This window comes from Solenopsis invicta, chromosome 9, assembly GCF_016802725.1.
Source record: "Solenopsis invicta isolate M01_SB chromosome 9, UNIL_Sinv_3.0, whole genome shotgun sequence".
NCBI classification, from domain to species: domain Eukaryota; kingdom Metazoa; phylum Arthropoda; class Insecta; order Hymenoptera; family Formicidae; genus Solenopsis; species Solenopsis invicta.
Window position 1 is genome coordinate 11198293 of NC_052672.1, and position 21460 is coordinate 11219752.

Sequence of the window (21460 nt, forward strand, 5' to 3'; positions counted from 1 at the left end):
GTGTTCTGATAGCCACCAGAAGATTTCTAACTTTTATCATGATGGATCGAATCGCTAAAGTGAGAAACGAAAGACGTATATCAGTCAAACTTCGAAATTTTTGAGTAAAATTATTTTTGCGATTTTCTCCAATATCTGTGTGTTCTGATAACCCCAGAAGAGTATTAACTTTTTTCATGATGGATCGAATCGCTAAAGTGAAAAACGAAAGACTTATATCAGACCAAAATTTTTGAGAAAAATTTTTATTGCGAATTTCTCCAATATTTCTGTGTTCTGATAGCCGCCAGAAATGTTCTAACTTTTATCATGATGGATCGAATCGCTAAAGTGAAAATCGAAAGACTTATATCAGTCAGAGTTCGAAATTATTGAGTGAAATTTTTTTTGCGAATTTCTCCAATATTTCTGTGTTCTGATAGCCCTCAGAAGAGTTCTAACTTTTATCATGATGGATCGAATTGCTAAAGTGAAAAACGAAAGACTTATATCAGTCAAACTTCGAAATTTTTGAGTAAAATTATTTTTGCGATATTCTCCAATATCTGTGTGTTCTGATAACCCCAGAAGAGTATTAACTTTTTTCATGATGGATCGAATCGCTAAAGTGAAAAACGAAAGACTTATATCAGACCAAAATTTTTGAGAAAAATTTTTTTTGCGAATTTCTCCAATATTTCTGTGTTCTGATAGCCACCAGAAGAGTTCTAACTTTTATCATGATGGATCGAATCGCTAAAGTGAAAAACGAAAGACTTATATCAGTCAGAGTTCGAAATTATTGAGTAAAATTTTTTTTGCGAATTTCTCCAATATCTTTGTGTTCTGATAACCCCAAAAGAGTATTAACTTTTTTCATGATGGATCGAATCGCTAAAGTGAAAAACGAAAGACTTATATCAGTCATAGTTCGAAATTATTGAGTGAAATTTTTTTTGCGAATTTCTCCAATATTTCTGTGTTCTGATAGCCCCAGAAGAGTTCTAACTTTTATCATGATGGATCGAATCGCTAAAGTGAAAAACGAAAGACTTATATCAGTCAGAGTTCGAAATTATTGAGTAAAACTATTTTTGCGATTTTCTCCAATATCTGTGTGTTCTGATATCCCCAAAAGAGTATTAACTTTTTTCATGATGGATCGAATCGCTAAAGTGAAAAACGAAAGACTTATATCAGACCATAATTTTTTAGAAAAAATTTTTTTGCGAATTTCTCCAATATTTCTGTGTTCTGATAGCCGCCAGAAGTGTTCTAACTTTTATCATGATGAATCGAATCGATAATGTGAAAAACGAAAGACTTATATCAGTCAGAGTTCGAAATTATTGAGTGAAATTTTTTTTGCGAATTACTCCAATATTTCTGTGTTCTGATAGCCGCCAGAAGAGTTCTAACTTTTATCATGATGGATCGAATCGCTAAAGTGAAAAACGAAAGACTTATATCAGTCAGAGTTCGAAATTATTGAGTAAAACTATTTTTGCGATTTTCTCCAATATCTGTGTGTTCTGATAACCCCAGAAGAGTATTAACTTTTTTCATGATGGATCGAATCGCTAAAGTGAAAAACGAAAGACTTATATCAGACCAAAATTTTTGAGAAAAATTTTTATTGCGAATTTCTCCAATATTTCTGTGTTCTGATAGCCGCCAGAAATGTTCTAACTTTTATCATGATGGATCGAATCGCTAAAGTGAAAATCGAAAGACTTATATCAGTCAGAGTTCGAAATTATTGAGTGAAATTTTTTTGCGAATTTCTCCAATATTTCTGTGTTCTGATAGCCCTCAGAAGAGTTCTAACTTTTATCATGATGGATCGAATTGCTAAAGTGAAAAACGAAAGACTTATATCAGTCAAACTTCGAAATTTTTGAGTAAAATTATTTTTGCGATATTCTCCAATATCTGTGTGTTCTGATAACCCCAGAAGAGTATTAACTTTTTTCATGATGGATCGAATCGCTAAAGTGAAAAACGTAAGACTTATATCAGACCAAAATTTTTGAGAAAAATTTTTTTTGCGAATTTCTCCAATATTTCTGTGTTCTGATAGCCACCAGAAGAGTTCTAACTTTTATCATGATGGATCGAATCGCTAAAGTGAAAAACGATCGACTTATATCAGTCAGAGTTCGAAATTATTGAGTGAAATTTTTTTTGCGAATTTCTCCAATATCTTTGTGTTCTGATAACCCCAAAAGAGTATTAACTTTTTTCATGATGGATCGAATCGCTAAAGTGAAAAACGAAAGACTTATATCAGGCATAGTTCGAAATTATTGAGTGAAATTTTTTTTGCGAATTACTCCAATATTTCTGTGTTCTGATAGCCGCCAGAAGAGTTCTAACTTTTATCATGATGGATCGAATCGCTAAAGTGAAAAACGAAAGACTTATATCAGTCAGAGTTCGAAATTATTGAGTAAAACTATTTTTGCGATTTTCTCCAATATCTGTGTGTTCTGATATCCCCAAAAGAGTATTAACTTTTTTCATGATGGATCGAATCGCTAAAGTGAAAAACGAAAGACTTATATCAGACCATAATTTTTTAGAAAAAATTTTTTTGCGAATTTCTCCAATATTTCTGTGTTCTGATAGCCGCCAGAAGTGTTCTAACTTTTATCATGATGAATCGAATCGATAATGTGAAAAACGAAAGACTTATATCAGTCAGAGTTCGAAATTATTGAGTGAAATTTTTTTTGCGAATTTCTCCAATATTTCTGTGTTTTGATAGCCACCAGAAGAGTTCTTACTTTTATCATGATGGTTCGAATCGCTAAAGTGAAAAACGAAAGACTTATATCAGACCAAAATTTTTGAGAAAAATTTTTTTGCGAATTTCTCCAATATTTCTGTGTTCTGATAGCCCCCAGAATAGTTCCAACTTATATCATGATGGATCGAATCGCTAAAGTGAAAGACGATAGTGTTATATCAGTCAAAGTTCGAAATATTTGATTAAAATTTTTTTTGCGAATTTCTCTGTTATCTCTGTGTTCTGAAAGCCCCCCGAAGAGTTTTAGCATTTATCATATTGGATCGAATCGCTAAAGTGAAAAACGAAAGAGGTATATCAAAGTACGAAATGTTTGAGTAAAATTTTTTTGCGAATTTCTCTAATACCTGTGTTCTGAAAGCCCCCCGAAGAGTTCTAACTTTTATCATAATGGATCGAATCGCTAACGTGAAGAACGATAGAGATATATCAGTCCAAGTCCGAAATTTTTGAGTAAAATTTTTTTTGCGTATTGCTCCACTATATCTTTGTTCTGATAGCCACCAGAAGAGTTCTAACTTTTATGATAATGGATAGAATCGCTAAAGTGAAAAACGAATGTGTTATATCAGTCATAGTTCGAAATTTTTGAGTAAAATTTTTTTTGCGTATTTCTCCACTATTTCTTTGTACTGATATCCACCAGAAGAGTTCTAACTTTTATGATTATTGACTGAACCTCTAAAGTGAAAAAGGAAAGAGTCATATCAGTCAAATTTCAAAATTTTTGAGTAAAATTTTTTTTGCGTATTTTTCCACTATTTCTTTGTACTGATAGCCACCATAAGAGTTCTAACTTTTATGATAATGGACCGAATCGCTAAAGTGAAAAACGAAAAGGTTACATCAATTGTGGGTTAGGTTATGATATCAGAAGGTTCTACAAATAAATGAACGTTATATTTTTACGTGTTCTTTAATAGAATAGCTTTTTGTTACAGATGTGTTTTGTGTAAGTGTGACCTTTCTCTTTGGTAGTTGCTTATGCGGCTCCCGGAAGCGCCTAAAAAAGTTGGTCAGTTACCGAATAAATTGCGTATTAATTTATCCTTCTTCCTCTTCTTTTTCTCCTGTTTTTCTGCGGGGAGAGATCACCCTGGCGTGATAGGACGCGGAGAACGAGGCGATGGAGCGACCGGGACGACGACGACGCTTCTGGTCCTCGGCGGAGTGCTCGTGGCAGGCGTAGGGGACGTCTGGATACCACTGTACGTAGTCGAAGCGGGTGGAGACGTTTGTGTCCTTTGATTCCTCGTCACGGTGCACCGGCGTCGGGGATCGTCTTGCCGTGGTAGCTCTACTCCCACTAGCTTCCAGGGAATGAACGCTACGCCTTGGTCGGGTATGGGAGCACCCTGGCACCCGTCAGGACAGATGCACCGCGGGCAGTCCGAGTGCGCATAAGGACCGGGACTGTCTCGTCGAAGACGTCGACGTGGCAGTTTGGGGTGCCACGAAGCTCTTCGACCAAAAAACTGAGGGCCCTGGAGGGAGCGCACCTCGTGTTACACCAAGATTGAGGGCCCTTGCAGGAGCGCACCTCGGGTTATACCAAGAGAGAAGGCCCGGAAAGGAGTGCACCTCTGGGTACACCAAGACAAAGTCCCGTAAAGGGTCGCACCTCAGGTGACGATTCTCGAGATCGAAGGGCCCAAATGGAGCTCAGCCTCGATCGGAGGATGCGTGCTTGACGGGTTGCGGTCGCGTATTATATGCGCTCGGTGGATGCATTTGACTCCCGAGAAAGCGGCCGCCTAACGGCGGCGCCTGAACTAGCGCCGGCGCTCACGCCCACGCTGGCGCCCGCGGTCTTGCCTGCGCGTTCACGCGCGCGCGTTTGTTGGTGGCGGATTTTGGTTCGCCACATGACCCCCTTGGTTATCTTAAAGTCCTTTGAAACGGACTGGTGGACGTGATATTCGTCCGCTTCTCGTCCGTTTTTCGTTGGGTACCTTGGGTGTCTGTTCTGTTGTGCTCTGATATTGTTCCGTTTCTTCTGGTTCCAAAATGTAAGCGGGTTTTAATCTATCGATTGACACATTAATGGCTTGCCCGTTGATGAGGATTTTATACTTTTTTTCTCCTCTGTTTAGGACCTTGTATGGTTCGTCGTACGGCGGCTGTAGCGTTTTCGTCTGCGCGTCATGTCGTAAGAAAACTTGTTGTGTCGTGGCTAAGGCTTTAAATACAAACGTGGCTTTTTGTCCGTGCCTTCTTACTCTTGGTTGCAGGCTTTTCATTGTTTTCTTCAGGTCCTTTACGAATCCTTCTGAAGTGTCTGTTTCGCTGTCGGCTTCGTTGAGAAACTGTCCTGGTAACCGAATTGGTTCTCCGTAGACTATTTCCTCCGGTGTTGCTTGTAGGTCCTCTTTCCACGCCGTCCTGATGCCCATTAAAACGACTGGGAGTATCTCTGCCCATGCTTCGGTTTGGTGACTCTTTATGGCTGCTATTAATTGCCGGTGGAGCCTCTTTACCATCCCATTGGCTGCTGGGGGGTATGTTATGGAGATGAGGGGATCCAGTTAGTTTTATTAGCTTCTTGAATAGTTCGGACTCGAATTGTCGTCCTTGATCTGTAGTGATCCTTGTTGGTGTTCCGAATCTTGCTATCCAATTTGTGAAAAGCTGTCTGGCTACTGTTTCGGCCGTAATGTCGGGAACAGGAATTGCTTCCGGCCATCTCGTGAAGCGGTCTATGATTTTCAAGCAATACTTGTACCCAAGCGATGTTGGCATGGGTCCGATCAGGTCCATGTGTATGTGCTGGAATCTTTTCGTCGGCCCTAGAAAATTCCCCGTTGACGTGACTGTGTGTCTGTGTACCTTAGCTTTTTGGCATTGCAGACATGTACGTGCCCACGCTCGGCAGTCCCGTTGGATGTTAGGCCATATGTATTTTTGTCTGACCAATCTCTCCGTTGCTCTAATGCCGGGGTGCGATAGTCCATGCAGTGCTTGGAATACTTGCTTTCTAAATGGTTCCGTTACGTAGGGACGCGCTGTTTGTGTTGATGTGTCGCAATACAGTTTGATTTCAGTCCCGGGTATCGGAATTTTTGTTAGTTTGAGTGACGACTGTATGCTGCCGTCTAGCAACTGTTGGAGTTCGGGATCTTCTTTCTGTGATTTTGCCATTTCCTCGAAGTCAGGCGCTTTCTGTATAGCCTCTACTCGAGACAATGCGTCAGCGACTACGTTGTCCTTGCCGGCCACGTGTCAGATGTCTGTTGAAAATTGACCGATGAAATCCAAGTGTCGCGCCTGCCGTGGGGAAATGCGCAATGGATCTTGCTGGAATGCGTATACCAGCGGTTTGTGATCCGTGAAGATGGTGAACTTCCGACCTTCCAACAAGTGCCGAAAGTACTTTACCGCTGCGTAGATTGCCAAAAGTTCCTTGTCGTATGGATTGTATTTCACTTGAGCTTGGTTGAGTTTCTTGCTCATGAATGCTAACGGTTGTCAGTTGCCGTCGACTTCCTGGTGCACCACCGCTCCTAATGCTGTGTCTGAGGCATCGGTGGTTAATGTGATTGTTGCTTCTGCTTTCGGATGGGCCAATAGCGTTGCCTTTGCTAGACTATCTTTGCAAAGTTGAAACTTGTTCCAGCTGAGGAGTCCATTCTATCGGAGTTTTCCCTTTTTGTTTTGGTTCTTACAGTACGTCGTGCAGTTTTGCCTGGTCGTTTGCTGCTCCTGGGATAAACCTTCTATAGAAGTTTAAGGTGCCTAAGAATTGCCTCATCTGTTTGATGTTCTCAGGTCTTTTGTAGTCCTTGATTGCTTGGACTTTCTCTGGCAATGGTTGAGTGCCCTCTGTGGACACCATGTATCCCAAACCTTGACCTCTGTGGCTCCAAAAGTGTACTTGGCCGGGTTTATTTGAATGCCGTATGCATCGAGGCGACAAAATAGCTCCTCTAAATGTTTTCTGTGCTCCTCCTCGTTGCTGGAGGCGACGAGGATGTCGTCGATGTAGGCGTAACAGAAATCTAGGCTGTGTAGTACCTCATTGATGAACCTCTGGAATGTCTGTGCGGCGTTGCGTAACCCGAAAGGCATGTACCGAAACTCGAATAACCCGAAAGGCGTCGTGATCGCCATCTTGGGTATGTCCTCCGGGTGCACTGGAATTTGATTGTACGCTTGGACCAAGTCTAGCGTGGAGAACAGTGTTTTTCTTTCGAGGCCTTGCGTGAAATCCTCTATGTGAGGAATCGGGTATTGATCTGGTACCGTTCTTGCGTTCAGTTTCCTGTAGTCTCCGCATGGTCTCCAAGTGTTTCCTTTCTTCGGAGCCATGTGAAGTGGTGCGGTCCATGGGCTTTTAGAAGGTTGTATAATCCCTTTTTCTAGAAGGAGATTAAATTCCGCTTTTGCTGCCTTTAGTTTTTCAGGCGCTAACCTTCGTGGCCGGCTTGCTTCTGGTGGTCCAGCCGTGGTTTTGATGTAATGCACGGTAGAGTGTGGCTGCTTCTTTTGGTAAGTACCCGAGCTCTGCGTGATCTTCGGGTGAACTGTGACAAAAGTAGGTGATACGGAGTGCTTCTAATTATGGACTTGACCGAGGGTAGGTTTGTCCCTCTTGTCGCTCCGTTTGTTCGTAGTCCCGTTTTTGCGTCCACTAGTTGGCCTCTTCGTACGTCTGGCAAGAGGTGAAAATATGCTAGGAAATCGGAACCGATTATTGGTGTAGTTACATCTGCCACGATGAATCGCCACAGGAAGTCTCGACGTAAAACAAGGTCGGGTCTTATCGTCAGGTCGCCGTAGGTTCGTATAGCTGAACCGTTTGCTGCAAATTTCTCCCGCGCTAACTAGCTGTCGGCCGTGAACCAGAGTTCGAGGGAAAACGCAGACGTATGACCCGGTGTCGATCAAGTATCTTGTCTTGGTGCTGCCATCTGTGACAAATAAGCGGCAAGGTTTCGGGCTGGAGCCGTTTGCCGCTACCAACGACTGCCCATCTAGTTTTCCTCATTTTTCTTGAACCCGCACGGTTGTGTGCACTTCTTAGCTTTGTCTTTGAATCGCCTGTGGTAGAAGCACACGTTGCTCTCTTCCGTTTTCTTTTTGCTGCGGCTCTGGGAACGGTCACGTTTCTGGCTTTTTCCCGTTGACCGTGATAATCGCCCGCTTAGACTTGCTACTTGTTTAGCGAGTTCTTTGATTTGTTGTTGGAGCGTTGGAGTTGCAGATTGTAGGCTAGCGACTCCTGTAGCTCTGTTGGCGACCTCGTGAATGCGGTCAGCCTGCTCGGCTACTGCCTCGAGATCATCTGCCGTTCGGGTGGCTAAAATGGCTTGCAGTTGTGACGGCAATCTGCCCATCCACAGGGTTCGTAGTAGCTGGTCTGGGATGGCGGAGTTTGCGAGGGCTTGTAGGTGTCGTAGAAATTGTGACGGCCTACGATCCCCGATCTCTTCGTGTTCTAGTAGCTGTCGGATCTGTTGCTCTTGCGAAATCGATAGTCTTTGTATGAGGGCCTTTTTTAAATTTTCATACTTGTTCTCCGCAGGAGGCTTCGTAATTAGATCCTTGATTTCCTTGGCGTGCTTCGTTTCGATGTGTGACAATACATAAGCGTATTTCGTACTGTCTTGCGTTATGCCTCCTAGCATAAACCGGCCTTCCAGCTGAGCAAATCATAGTTCGGGCTCGTCGGCCCAAAAAGGAGGTATTTTGAGGGCTACTCGGTGGATGTGCGGACGTTCCTCTGTTGCGTTGGTGCCACTACCATGTGCCTCTGTCATGGTGCTGATTTCAGATTACGTCGGGGTCACCAATTTGTGGGTTAGCTTATGGTATCAGAAGGTTCCACAAATAAATGAACGTTATATGTTCACGTGTTCTTTAATAGAATAGCTCTTTGTTACAGATGTGTTTTATGTAAGTGTGACCTTTCTCTTTGGTAGTGGCTTAGGCGGCGCCCGGAGGCGCCTAAAAAAGTCTGTCAGTTGCCGAATAAATTGCGTATTAATTTATCCTTCTTCCTCTTCTTTTTCTCCCTCTTTTCTGCGGGGAGAGATCGCTCTGGCGTGATAGGACGCGGAGAACGCGGCGATGGAGCGACTGGGACGACGACGACGCTTCTGGGCCTCGGCGGAGTGCTCGTGGCAGGCGTAGGGGATGTCTGGATACCACTGGACGTAGTCGAAGCGGGTGGAGACGTTTGTGTCCTTTGATTCCTCGTCACGGTGCACCGGCGTCGGGGATCGTCTTGCCGTGGTAGCTCTACTCCCACTAGCTTCCAGGGAATGAACGCTACGCCTTGGTCGGGTATGGGAGCACCCTGGCACCCGTCAGGACAGATGCACCGCGGGCAGTCCGGGTGCGGATAAGGACCGGGACTGTCCCGTTGAAGACGTCGACGAGGCAGTTTGGCGTGCCACGAAGCTCTTCGACCAAAAAACTGAGGGCCCTGGAGGGAGCGCACCTCGTGTTACACCAAGAGTGAGAGCCCGTGCAGGAGCGCACCTCGGTTTATACCAAGGGAGAGGGCCCGGAAAGGAGCGCACCTCTGGGTACACCAAGAGAGAGGGCCCGTAAAGAAGCGCACCTCAGGTGACGATTCTCGAGATCGAAGGGCCCAAAAGGAGCTCAGCCTCGATCGGAGGATGCGTGCTTGACGGGTTGCCGTCGCGTATTATATGCGCTCGGTGGATGCATTTGATTCCCGAGAAAGCGGCCGCCTAGCGGCGGCGCCTGAACTAGCGCCGGCGCTCACGTCCACGCTGGCGCCCGCGGCTTGCCTGCGCGCTCGCGCGCGCGCGTATGTTGGTGGCGGATTTTGGTTCGCCACATCAGTTAAAGTTCGAAATTTTTGAGTAAAACTTTTTTTGCGACTTTCTCCAATATCTCTGTGTTCTGATAGCCACCAGAAGAGTTCAAACTTTTATGATAATGGATCGAATCGCTAAAGTGAAAAACGAAAGAGTTATATCAGTCAAAGTTCGAAATTTTTGAGTAAAATTTTTTTTGCGATTTTCTCCAATATCTCTGTGTTCTGATAGCCCCCAGAATAGTTCTAACTTTTATCATAATGGACCGAATCGCTAAAGTGAAAAACGAAAGAGTTATATCAGTCCAAGTTCGAAATTTTTGAGTAAAATTTTTTTTGCTACTTTCTCCAATATCTTTGTGTTCTGATAGCCCCCAGAATAGTTCTAACTTTTATCATAATGGGTCAAATCGCTAAAGTGAAAAACGAAAGAGTTATATCATTCAAAGTTCCAAATTTTTGAGTAAAATTTTTTTTGCGTATTTCTCCAATATTTCTGTGTTCTGATAGCCACCAGAAAAGTTCTAACTTTTATGATAATGGATCGAATTGCTAAAGTGAAAAACAAAAGAGTTATATCATTCAAAGTTCCAAATTTTTTAGTAAAATTTTTTTTGCGACTTTCTGCAATATCTCTGTGTTCTTATAGCCCCCAGAAGAATTCTAACTTTTATGATAATGGATCGAATCGCTAAAGTGAAAAACGAAAGACTTATATCAGTCAAAGTTCGATATTTTTGAATAAAATTTTTTTTGCGACTTTCTCCAATATCTCTGTGTTCTGATACCCCCCAGAATAGTTCTAACTTTTATCATAATGGATCGAATCGCTAAAGTGAAAAACGAAAGAGATATATCAGTCAAAGTTCGTAATTTATGAGTAAAATTTTTTTTGCGAATTCCTCCAATATCTCTGTGTTCTGATAGCCCCCCGAAGAGTTCTAGCTTTTATGATAATGGATCGAATCGCTAAAGTAAAAACGAAAGAGTTATATCAGTCAAAGTTCCAAATTTTTGAGTAAAATTTTTTTTGCGATTTTCTCCAATATCTCTGTGTTCTGATAGCCCCCAGAAGAATTCTAACTTTTATGATAATGGATCGAATCGCTAAAGTGAAAAACGAAAGACTTATATCAGTCAAAGTTCGATATTTTTTAATATAATCTTTTTTGCGACTTTCTCCAATATCTCTGTGTTCTGATAACCCCTGGAATAGTTCTAACTTTTATCATAATGGTTCGAATCGCTAAAGTCAAAAACGAAAGAGTTATATGAGTCAAAATTCGAAATTTCTAAATAAACTTTTTTTTGCGAGTTTTGCCAATATTTCGCGAGTTCTGATAGCCCCATAAGAATTCTAACTCTTATCATGATGGATCAAATCGCTAAAGTGAAAAACGAAAGAGTAATATCAGTCAAAGTACGAAATTTTTGAGTAAAACTATTTTTGCGAATTTCTCTATTATCTCTGTGTTTTCATAGCCCACCGAAGAGTTCTAACTTTTATCATAATGGAACGAATCGCTAAAGTTAAAACGAAAGAGTTATATCAGTCAAAGTTCGAAATTTTTGAGTAAAACTTTTTTTGCAAATTTCTCCATAATCTCTGTGTTCTGATAGCCCCCCGAAGAGTTCTAACTTTTATCATAATCAGCCTAAACAATTAAAGAACAATCACGTTAAAAGAGAAAGAGAGAAAAAGATAAAGAGAGAGAGAGAGAGAGTTGCGTCAAGATTTAAAAAAATTAAAAAACTAATTTTTTCAAAAGCATAATTTGAAGACATTTAAATAATAAAGAATTATGTAAAAATAAAAAGATGGTATATTTATTCGTAGAAAGACATTTATTTCTTCTTCATCATATGATGCGATGTTAATTACAATTATTTTTTAAGTACTGCGTAAAATGAATGTTTCTTTATTAAAGAACCAAATTCTCTCTGTTACTTAAACATCTTTTTTAAGTAAAAATATGATTGTGCAAAATATGGGCATAAACGTATTGATATGTATTAATATCAATGTTAATGTAAATAATTCAGACTATAATAAATAAAAAATTACGCGAAAGTAGACGTAATTAATCATTTGTGCACATTCTCGACCCCTGTTCTGGATGCAACATACGCGATACGCGTCAGATTTTATTTGCAGCAAAATGGATGTTAGCACGGACAACAACCTACATCCATTTCTCGAGAGATGGATGTGGGTTGTTGTCCGTGCTAACATCCACACTGTTTTTAACGGCGGGTTGCAAAATGGATGTGACACGTAGTTCCCGTTCTGACCAGAATAGATGTGCGTCACTAGTGTACGGGAGTTTCGAAGCGTTATAGGAAAAAGGCCGCCGTGGCCGCTCTCAGGTTCCTCTCTGCCGGAGCAATTAGAGGTTAGGGTGCGCTCACAGTGCTTGCAACTTGCGAACGACAAGGGGTGATCATGCGTCTTGCGACTCTTGCGAGTGCTGAATAAAACGCACTCAACGCACCCTATTTCGCGTCTACACAACCAGTAGACAAGGTTATGGAAGAGCCGCGTCGTATTTATATGTATGTAAACAATAAGAGCGTTGTCTTGTTGTTGAAACACTATTAATAAAATTAGAGTACCGATTGTTTAAATTTACTAGTAAGTTATACAAAAAGTAAGTTTTATAAGTATTAATTTTATTTATTTTATAAGTATTGATTTTATGCTTTTACGGTACATATTCATATATGTGTGTATATATATATATATATATATATATATATATATATACATATATATATATACACACACACACACACACACACACACACACACACACACACACATACATATATGTATGTATGTATACATATATACAAAATTTATATATTCATATATACATGTATATATATCACAACTTTTTATGTATGATATCGCTTATTACAATCTTAATAATTATGAAGTAATAATTATTAGATAATTATATAAAAAATTGTATTAAAAATACAATATTTTATGTATACATATATATAAAATTATATACATTAACCATTTATATGTTTATCATTACAGGTTTTCTGTAATTGCACTAAAGACTCACAAAGTCGCACAGTGATAAATTTTAACGTTTTATTAACTGGTCGCACATTGCTAATTCGCCAGTAATCGGCGGAATGAGCGTGCGTACGCAAAGGTTACTTCTGTGCGCTCTTGTGCTCCTAGGCATCGTTTACCTTTGCACGAATCGACGTGCGAATGACAAAAATGTGTCTCTAAAGCGACTTCTTGCCGCTGCGATAAGAGCGGCGGAGATTGGGGGACTGGAAGTGGTGATGGTGCACGATCAAATCAAATTCAAGATAGAGAGCAAAGGTCAGACGAGGGAAGGTAATTGACAATGTATAATTTAAGACAAATTGTGTTTGGTACACAATTGTCTATCATATTTCTATCTTTCAAAATATTTTATACAATCTCTTGTTTTCCTGAATCTTGGTAAATGCAAAACAGTAACAATGATCTTTTTTCTGTCCTTTAAAGGGGTAAATAATCTTTTTTCTGTCCTTTAAAGGGGTAAATGATCCAGTGACAGCGGCAGATTATAAATCTCACTGTGCTATGTATCGCTCTTTGACAGAAGCATTCCCAGGGATTACTGTGATATCTGAGGAAACATCGCAAGATTGCGATAACATTGAAGTAGAAGATATTAAGAATTCTGTTAAAAGTATCGAAGGTTATGATTTGAGCGACGATATTGTAAACGTTAATGATATTACAATTTGGATAGATCCTCTCGATGCGACCAAGGAATTCACAGGTATAGGTGCACCTTTACCACTAATATTCCAGTATACTTCTAACAAAATTATTTTGCAAGTTATTTATGCCAAAAATGGTTATTTTTCAGATGACCAATATTGTGCATTTTTATGTTTTAAATATATTCGTAATACATTTGATAAGTTGGCAACACAAATTTTATATAAAAGAGATCTAAAGATTAGATTGTAGATAAATACAAGAAAAATGTATTATCTACAATTGCAATTTGGAAATAATATCTTCTCAATCCTTTATGATATTGATTGATTAGATATTGAAAAATCACCAATTGTGTTTCCAGGATCATACAATAGAAATAAATTTTTGGACATAATTATATGATACATATGATGTAACAATCTCAGAAATATTAAGATGATGTGGGTAAAGCTCATTCCCTAAATAAATAATTTAACATATAGAGGCGCAGAAATTTGTTATTTAAAAATTAAGAAACTAAGACACTGGATATTCCAAATTCACCGAGTTTTTTTCAAATATTAAACAAAGTTTTTTAAGTACTAGAAAAATACTCGGTGGTTCTAGAACTTTTTTTACCCGTAGCTTTTTACGAAGCAAGCTTTTGCAAAATAACTTATTATATTTTTAGAGAATTTACTGCAATATGTATCCACTATGGTATGCGTAGCCGTTAAGGGACAACCAATTATTGGTGTCATATATAAACCGTTTGAGACAAGACAAAATTACAGTCTATTCTGGACGTGGAGCAATCACGGTGTGTCAAGAAACTTAAAAAATTTTTCGAAGGTAATTGTGAATTCGAGATAATAATGAAGGAAATTGTAATAAATTTTGAAACGTATTATTTAGCTAACTTTTGTTGAACAGGTAAAGGATTATAAAACACCTATCTTAATTGTATCTCTTTCACATGCTGGACAAGTAAAAAATTCATCTAAAGTTGCCTTTGGCGAAAACGTTAAAATTATTTCTGCTGCTGGTGCAGGTGAAGTTTTTTTTCAATTACGCAATACTATTTTCATAATTCGCTATTAAAGACTCGCGTGAAAGGAAGTGAAAATGAATAATAATTTTACGCACATGATACATATTATTCTAGCCGTTCTAGATTTGCATTGTTTCCTATTTTTCGTTATTCATCCCTGCATTCTTTTCGTGTTTAATTGTTATCATTATTATTAAGAATTTTATGTAGAATATGAAAATATAAATGTTTTATTTTAGGATATAAATTTTTGGAAGTAGCCGCTGGTAATGCGACTGCGTACGTTCATACGACTGCTATTAAGAAATGGGATATATGCGCAGGCACTGCAATTCTTAGGTACTGTTTCTTAAATATTTTACTTAATCTTACATAGTACTTATGTAATATTGCATTGTACTTGCTCAATATTATGTAAAATTTGTTGCTTATTTCTTGTGTTTCTTATAGTGCTTTAGGAGGAACGGTAACACAGTTGTATGATCAACAGCTGATTTATTTCGGTGCTAACGATGCCAAAGTACTTACAAAGGGTCTTTTAGCAACTATGAGTGATCACGGGTGGTATTCCGAAAAATTCTTGCACGATTTTCCTTCCGATTCACATTAAGAACGCAATATATCAAGAGAGAATTAAGATTGTATATATTTAAAAAATTCTGCTCTTTACTATAAAAGAATCTCTTCCAAATAATACAAAAAATATCAATATGTGTACGTAATAAGATCACATATCTTCCAACTATCTTAATTGTTAAGTATTTATTGTAAGAAATAAATTTGTCATAAACTGTATAAAAATAGACTTTTATATAATAAATGAATGAAATGACAGCAATTTTATTACGAGTTCATTTCATGTAATTCAAACAAAAATTTAATCCTAAAATTAATACTGAATATGGAATATCCAGACCTTTCTCTTGATGCTTGACGTTTCTAAAATTTTAAAGATTGGCAAATCTATATGACAAATGAATACATTAGAATCTTTTTTTATTAACTCGAGTTAATACAAATTAAAAAATATTAGTCTAATTTAGCATTATAACTTCGTAAAAACAGGACAGTCAAGTAAAATGGTTCTTTTTATGTTTATAGCATCTATTTTACAATTTCTGATGATTTCGTTTTTAAACGTGACACATTGATTTATTTGGCTAAGGTAATTGTACTTTATTTTCTGAAATACATATTACAGACGATTTTTTCAGCTTTTCCAGTGTTTTGTTAAACTTTGCAATAGCTTTTTCATATTCAGTCAGTTTGAAGGTATTGTCATTCAAGCTAAAAATATAACATATACATTTTTTCATAGCCTTATCTCGCAATTTTTTTAAAGACATTTCACCCTTGGCTTGTAAAATTTCTAAAATAGTCTTCTTCCAACAGAATGAAGCTACGTTACTATTATCGCTTGCATCCGAAACGGATTGCTTTGGAATCTTCGCAGCAGTTTGATTTTCCTCTGGTAATTGAGTGCTCGTTGGTTCTAACTGACGTTTTTTAGCTTTACTTTGTTTTTCAGATAAATGACCATTGCTCATCTCGCATACTTTGTCAATTCCATTTTCATGATTTGCAGAATCATTTTCTCTACATATATTTTCATTATTTTGATTCTCAGCAATGTTCTGATTATCAAACGTGCTATTAGAATTTACATTTCCAATACATGTTGTATCATCTGTTGAAGAACAAATATTTTACTTATATATTTTATATATTTTTTATTAAATATAGAATGAAGCAGTAACTGTTGCTACCTTGAGTATTTAAAAAAATACAATTTTTTAAACATATGTTTCTTCTATTTTCAAAATTGTGACAATAAGAGAAAAATTTATCTAACAGAAATTATATAGTGGTTATCTTATAACAGTGACTTTTTTTTAGAAACAGAATTAAAAAAATTTTTGTATAATTATGCTCAAAAATTTTGTATAATTCTACTAAAAAAATATCATATAATAGAAGTTGCATCATTTTTTTGTAACTTTTTCTAATTGTTTACAATTTTTTATAATTCAAATTTCATACTTTTATGTGCAAAAGAATGAAAAGAAGCATATTATATTAAAAAAGAATTATTTCAAAAAACAAAGGTGACTTTAAAGTTTTGAAATTATTCCATTTAGAAAAAGGGTTTATAACAAGATAACCACCTCTGTAATTTTTATTAGATAATTTTTTACTCTCATAATTTTAAAGATATTTAAGATAATAGTTATTATCTCGTGCATGTATAATACTCATTTTTATATGTATAATTCATATTATAAGAAACTTTTCCTATTTCAATAATATTATACAGACTTGTTTTTAAAAAAAACTCACCTTTGTTCTGTTCCTGACTTTGTGTAGTATTTTTTTGTGGAGCCACTTGTTGATTCTGCTTGTGCGCATTTTCCATTTTATCCCAAACGCTGTCCACAATCGACGCATTTGCACGATTGCCTAATGCATTGTGCACAAAATTAAGAAATTTAGCCTTCTTCCTTGGTATATTCTCGTATTTCGATAAAAGATTGAGAAAATTCCGCTCGGCCCTGGACAGTTCCACCGTCCCGTTCAGCAAATCATTAACAACGTTAATCCATTCTTGTTGCTTACGCTCGCCCTTATTTGCATTGGGCTTTGGAACATAATCTTTAGCACCATACCTTTCAGCTTCAGTTATGCATTTAGTGTGGGCGACATACTCGTCGTTTCTTTTGGAATTAAGAATATTAAAAATATAATTATTAGTATATATTGACTAATTGATAAGACTAATTAAAATTCTTGAAGTATGCACGTTCTCGTTGATTTTTTTAAAACTATGAAAATTTTATTTTTTACATCCCAGATAGCATAGAAGTTCAATAAGTTGCAACAACAGATAAGTTTTTTTTAATTTATTGATTGATCACATTATGCATAAATGCAGCATTTGCTTTTACAAAGCAAAATTGTACTTACGCATAATGTAATTAATTAATTAATGAGTTAAAAACCTTTTGCTGCAATAAGTGTACAGTTAATTTTTTCTCTTTTTCTCTCCAGTAAAAAAAAAGAGAAAAGGCACTGTGCATGTTCAGATAAAAATAGGCTTAGGATTGTTGAAATATTATCCGGAATATTTCTACAATTTCATCAGTTTATATATCTCAAAATTCATAAAATATATATTTGTGACATTATCTTTCTAAAGAATAATTCGCTCATCCATCACTTAAATTCTTACCGAAAGTCCTTCAGGCAATCCACGCAGGTTACGAAGGGCACATTTCGACAGATCATTTGATAATGTATAGCTACTTTGGGTTTTTTCAACGAATCACCACAGTGGTTACAAGTGAAAACGACCATGTTGCGATTATTCGTATGATTAAATTACGGTACTAATTGAAATAATACACAATATGACGAATGTACCGAGCAACATTAACTTAACCTACAAAAACAACGCATGGACCGGTGCTGGCCAGTGCTAGCAAGCACGAGGAACAGACACAAAGAATCAGAAGAGTCGACGCCTTTGGACGGAGTAGGAAGAGGAAGTTGGAGGAAGTGGGATATCAGTGGCGCCATGAATTAATGGCTGACTCAACTGTTGGGCAAAGTTATTTTAATGTTTACTACGGTATATATATGTGTATAATTTATAAGACAACCAGAATATTAAGATTAGGAATACAAAATCTAAAATCAGTAGTTCATAGTAGATTCTTATTTCAAGATCGTCTTAACTAATGTCTTAAGATGATAATACAGCTCTCTGTTTGATGACATAAGACAATACTTAAGATGATCTTAAATATAAGAATAGACTACGAATATTGGTTTAAATATTTGTTATATGATGCTTACATTTTATTAGTTAATATTCTTCAAGTGTATATCTTGTAACGTGTGCATGTACCTAAACTTGTATTTAAATTAGAACACTATAGAAATAAGTATTAGATTCTCACCCGCTATCTTGGTTCACTGGCTGTCCACTGGCTGACAGGTTGTATGTACATGGTGACAAATTAACAATAAGAAAAAAAACTAATTGTATTAAAGAATTTTACAATAGTTGCAAAGCTGTTTTTTTTTTTTGGCTGACTGCAACCAATGTAAATTGCAATTTCAAGATGTCTTGCTGCATTGCAATAAATTATAGCAACAGGTCTGCAAAAGATTTTGAATTATTCAGGTTCTCAGTGGATGGGTCTCTCTATACCTGTCCATCTATATGGAAACAAAGTAGCGGATGAAAATGATACGTCTATAGTGACTTAATTTAAATTAAAATACAAAATATTTTATCCTGATGCATCACTGAGACTTTGTTTGCCATTTTTTCTGAAAAATTAAGCATATATATATATATATATATATATATAATTACAATGTATCTTATATGTTGAATTATATTATATGTAGGTAAGACATTGCAATAGAGAGCATATGATAAACTAGATCAAAATATAACATATGTATTCATACTTTTTTGCATATTCCAAGTGTACTCCTAACGCTGCCTTTTGGACAGAGGTTTAAAGGAGGATCAATTGTGTACAGAGGTCCAATGCTTGTATCTATACATTCCAATTGGAAGGTAGTTTCATTCACACTTAATATCATTTCATTGGATGCACATGGTCCTTTCTTTCTAAGAGGATAACACTTGGCATTATACTGCACCATTCCATCTTGCAAGCAAGGATTCTCCACACAGCGAGGAACCATCTCGTTCTCAGGAAGAACAACATAATTCTTAGGTGGACAAGGACCTTGTCTGTAAGCTTCATGGCAAGAATCGTTCAATCGGAAGTACAAGAATCGAGGTCTACAATCACATATCGATTCGTTCTTCTCACTGTCGATTAAGTTATAGACAATCATATCTTTCGGACAATGACCTGGGAATACAGTAGATTTATGCTCCATTATTACCTGCAATCATTTATATATATAAGAAAAAAATATAACTCTTTATTATATAATTTTGTATTAATTTATATTACCATAGAGTTCCCACTGTTAACATTATGAACAGTATTCTTAGTTGGAATTTTCGAGTTCTGACCCCATATTACATAATAATTATATATGAAAAATATAAAACCGATGTACAAACAGTTCATCTTTCACTATTGGATCAGACCAAGTGGCTGAAAAAATGTTTATAAATGTATGATATAGAAAATAGGCTTTTTAATATATGCGTATGAAAGTCTACTGAAATCAAGATGTAAAGAAAAAATCCAGTTGACACAATTTGTAACTGCTATATAATTATAGGAATATGCTCTATATAACAAATATTTAATGATATCTGTTGTTCCCTTTACGTGCAATATATATGTGCAAATGTTAGTCATTAGTGATATAATTATGTGCTAATGGCTACACTCGAACTTTATAAATAATTAACTTTGGATATTAAGATAAACGGTTTTGATATTAAGATAAATAGTTTTTCTTACATTTTTTTAGTAATACGTTGTCCGCTCTTAGCAAAACAAGAGGAAAGAAATAGAAGTCTTATACGCGTGTTGATAACAAGCGAGAACATGTGAATCTGAAAAAGATATTCCAAGATTCTCTAACATATACGCGCAAATAAGTGAACGTAACGGCGACTATGATATATGATTCAAGGCTAACCACTCCCAGTAAGTAAAATATCATTTTAACAATGTTATTGGAATATTTAATAACATGTAACAACGTCTTAGAATATATAGTTTGTAATGTTGTATACAAGAATCTTTTTCTTCAGGAATCTTAATTGATTCGGAAATTTCCAAGCTAGAACCACTATCAATTTTCCTTGATTTCTGCATGCAGGACACAACTATTGTCAGTGATAATCTGTCAACACTTTGTGTTAATACGTATATATCACTGATAGATTAGTTCAATATACGTTGTGAAAAAGTTGAAACATATAATTAAAGCATATTTTTTACAATATACATAAAGTTCTAGTTTTTTTAAATTAATTTTTATATATGCAGAAGATTTAGAATAACTTTTTTGTTATTTATTTAAATAAGAACACAACCAGAAAAAGAGATTAATTATATATGATACAATAATAAATGTAAAAAATTTTATTGGTTTATTTTAAATCATAATTCTAAATAAATAATTAATGTAAAATAAATCTTAGATAAATTCTTTTAAATTATTATTTTAAAAGAGTTATTAATATAAAATAAAAAAATTAAAGTAATACAAACATAACAACACTAAATTCTTATTATTTTAATGAAACATAAAATATTTTAAACTATTGCAGATATGTTGACTTAGACTTACCTCAATAAACGTATCAAATATTTGGAATATTATTAAAACATTTTTTAAATATTCAAAAATATGTTATTAGGCATATGTACATTTATAAAATGTTATATAATAACGTTGATATAATTAAAATTTATATAAGATCAATATTTCAAAATTTTTATTTATTAATGTTTTTATGCTCACTGGGTTAGCAAATAAAAAAAATAAGAGTATACTAAGAACGATAATCTTCATTAATACATTGCAAGTACGTACGCAAACGTACATGTAATCTGCGGGAAAACCGCTTGTATGTATAGGAGTCGAATAAAGAAGGAATCATTTGCAATTCCAGGAAAACGTATAATAAAATTTACCGGAAACTATTATGATCAATCTAAACAACTTGAAACATGATTTATCTTAATTGCTAAAGAAGGTAAAAAAGACGCCAAGTTTATGCGCTCCTTGATCGAATAGATATTTTTTATATGTACATACTTCCCAAAAATGTATATTTCCTCAAAACATTATATATATATATATATATATATATATATATATATATATGTATATGTATATATATATCTTTCATACACGCACAGAACAGCAACATTGTAGCAATGTTGAAGTGTGAATATTTTTTCAATATTGAATCTATATTGATTTTTTTACATTAGACATTGCTACAATGTCTCATTAATATTGTATCAATATTTCACAATGTTGCTGCAATATTCGCAATCTTGCGATTATAAATATTGCTGAGATGTTGATACAATATTAGTGTGCTGTATGGGTATGTATACATACGATTTAAAAAAAATAAAACTCAAGCGGTAATTCTTTTTG

General features: G+C 36.1%; 5 protein-coding genes across 7 annotated transcripts; 1 reads left to right on the forward strand and 4 right to left on the reverse strand.

Annotated features, from left to right (window-relative positions):
- Positions 1-4896: 4896 nt before the first annotated feature.
- Positions 4897-6053, reverse strand: LOC120358687. Its single transcript, XM_039453723.1, has one exon. The coding sequence runs from the start codon at positions 5924-5926 to the stop codon at positions 4970-4972; it is 957 nt and encodes a 318-aa protein (XP_039309657.1). The 5' UTR covers positions 5927-6053; the 3' UTR covers positions 4897-4969.
- Positions 6054-7758: 1705 nt separating this feature from the next.
- LOC120358616 lies at positions 7759-8412 on the reverse strand. The gene has a single exon (XM_039453267.1). It carries the CDS (start codon positions 8410-8412, stop codon positions 7759-7761), a length of 654 nt encoding a protein of 217 aa, XP_039309201.1.
- A 3539-nt stretch (positions 8413-11951) lies between these two features.
- LOC105208278 (putative inositol monophosphatase 3) lies at positions 11952-15179 on the forward strand. 3 transcript variants are annotated; one of them, XM_039453561.1, is made up of 7 exons: positions 11952-12204; positions 12619-12933; positions 13118-13366; positions 13982-14142; positions 14224-14341; positions 14581-14680; positions 14792-15179. In XM_039453561.1, the coding sequence occupies exons 2-7, from the start codon at positions 12720-12722 to the stop codon at positions 14949-14951; spliced, it is 1002 nt and encodes a 333-aa protein (XP_039309495.1). In that variant the 5' UTR covers positions 11952-12204; positions 12619-12719; the 3' UTR covers positions 14952-15179. The 3 variants fall into 3 exon arrangements, with proteins under 3 accessions (XP_039309495.1, XP_039309496.1, XP_039309494.1); XM_039453562.1 differs by having other exon boundaries at positions 11952-12125; XM_039453560.1 differs by having other exon boundaries at positions 11953-12220.
- A 254-nt stretch (positions 15180-15433) lies between these two features.
- Positions 15434-17852, reverse strand: LOC105208279 (cell growth-regulating nucleolar protein). The gene is made up of 3 exons (XM_011178092.3): positions 17568-17852; positions 16679-17052; positions 15434-16028 (listed from the first exon to the last, which is right to left on the reverse strand). Exons 1-3 carry the CDS (start codon positions 17690-17692, stop codon positions 15502-15504), a joined length of 1026 nt encoding a protein of 341 aa, XP_011176394.1. The 5' UTR covers positions 17693-17852; the 3' UTR covers positions 15434-15501.
- A 322-nt stretch (positions 17853-18174) lies between these two features.
- LOC105208281 lies at positions 18175-19941 on the reverse strand. The gene is made up of 4 exons (XM_026134638.2): positions 19801-19941; positions 19339-19485; positions 18818-19267; positions 18175-18673 (listed from the first exon to the last, which is right to left on the reverse strand). The coding sequence occupies exons 2-4, from the start codon at positions 19456-19458 to the stop codon at positions 18647-18649; spliced, it is 597 nt and encodes a 198-aa protein (XP_025990423.1). The 5' UTR covers positions 19459-19485; positions 19801-19941; the 3' UTR covers positions 18175-18646.
- Between the last annotated feature and the right edge of the window lie 1519 nt (positions 19942-21460).

Excerpts from the sequence above, each read along its gene's own strand:
- LOC105208279 (XM_011178092.3), bottom strand. The coding sequence starts at position 17,692 with ATGGTCGTTTTCACTTGTAACCACTGTGGTGATTCGTTGAAAAAACCC. Across the intron at positions 17,053-17,567 it reads GATTGCCTGAAGGACTTTCG|AAACGACGAGTATGTCGCCC; the intron begins GTAAGAATTTAA and ends TAATTCCAAAAG. Across the intron at positions 16,029-16,678 it reads AAGTCAGGAACAGAACAAAG|ATGATACAACATGTATTGGA; the intron begins GTGAGTTTTTTT and ends GTTCTTCAACAG.
- LOC120358687 (XM_039453723.1), bottom strand. The coding sequence starts at position 5,926 with ATGGCAAAATCACAGAAAGAAGATCCCGAACTCCAACAGTTGCTAGAC.
- LOC105208281 (XM_026134638.2), bottom strand. The coding sequence starts at position 19,458 with ATGAACTGTTTGTACATCGGTTTTATATTTTTCATATATAATTATTAT. Across the intron at positions 19,268-19,338 it reads TTAACAGTGGGAACTCTATG|GTAATAATGGAGCATAAATC; the intron begins GTAATATAAATT and ends AAATGATTGCAG. Across the intron at positions 18,674-18,817 it reads CACTTGGAATATGCAAAAAA|AAAAAATGGCAAACAAAGTC; the intron begins GTATGAATACAT and ends TTAATTTTTCAG.
- LOC120358616 (XM_039453267.1), bottom strand. The coding sequence starts at position 8,412 with ATGCTAGGAGGCATAACGCAAGACAGTACGAAATACGCTTATGTATTG.
- LOC105208278 (XM_039453561.1), top strand. The coding sequence starts at position 12,720 with ATGAGCGTGCGTACGCAAAGGTTACTTCTGTGCGCTCTTGTGCTCCTA. Across the intron at positions 14,143-14,223 it reads ACTTAAAAAATTTTTCGAAG|GTAAAGGATTATAAAACACC; the intron begins GTAATTGTGAAT and ends TTTGTTGAACAG. Across the intron at positions 14,342-14,580 it reads TATTTCTGCTGCTGGTGCAG|GATATAAATTTTTGGAAGTA; the intron begins GTGAAGTTTTTT and ends GTTTTATTTTAG.